The sequence below is a fragment of the Penaeus monodon genome, chromosome 24 (assembly GCF_015228065.2).
Source record: "Penaeus monodon isolate SGIC_2016 chromosome 24, NSTDA_Pmon_1, whole genome shotgun sequence".
Classification (NCBI taxonomy): domain Eukaryota; kingdom Metazoa; phylum Arthropoda; class Malacostraca; order Decapoda; family Penaeidae; genus Penaeus; species Penaeus monodon.
The window spans coordinates 25771012-25771246 of NC_051409.1; the positions used below are offsets into that span (position 1 = coordinate 25771012).

At 58.7% G+C, this 235-nt stretch overlaps 1 protein-coding gene across 1 annotated transcript in view; it reads left to right on the forward strand.

Moving 5' to 3' along the window:
• LOC119588683 (regucalcin-like) overlaps positions 1–235 on the forward strand; it is a 6561-nt gene that overhangs the window by 1422 nt on the left and 4904 nt on the right. The window contains exon 2 of the mRNA XM_037937319.1: positions 37–206. Within this exon, the coding sequence (XP_037793247.1) occupies positions 37–206 (170 nt within the window). The remainder of the gene's footprint in view (positions 1–36; positions 207–235) is intronic.

The following is a 235-nucleotide window of genomic DNA, read 5'->3' on the forward strand; positions in this document are numbered from 1 at the left end:
CGCTACTGAATCAAATCTAAATTCGCAACCCTGCAGTGCCCTGATGGAGGGCGTGACGGTGGAACAGCTGGACTTCCCGCCCCTGGTGCTGGGCGAAGGACCCTACTGGATCGAGAGCCTCCAGGCCCTCATGCTCGCCGACGTCTACAGCAACATCCTCAGGAGGCGCTTCTTCCCCTCCGGCAGACACCAGGTCCTTCATCTAGGTGGGTATTTTGGCCGAAAGCAACTCTCT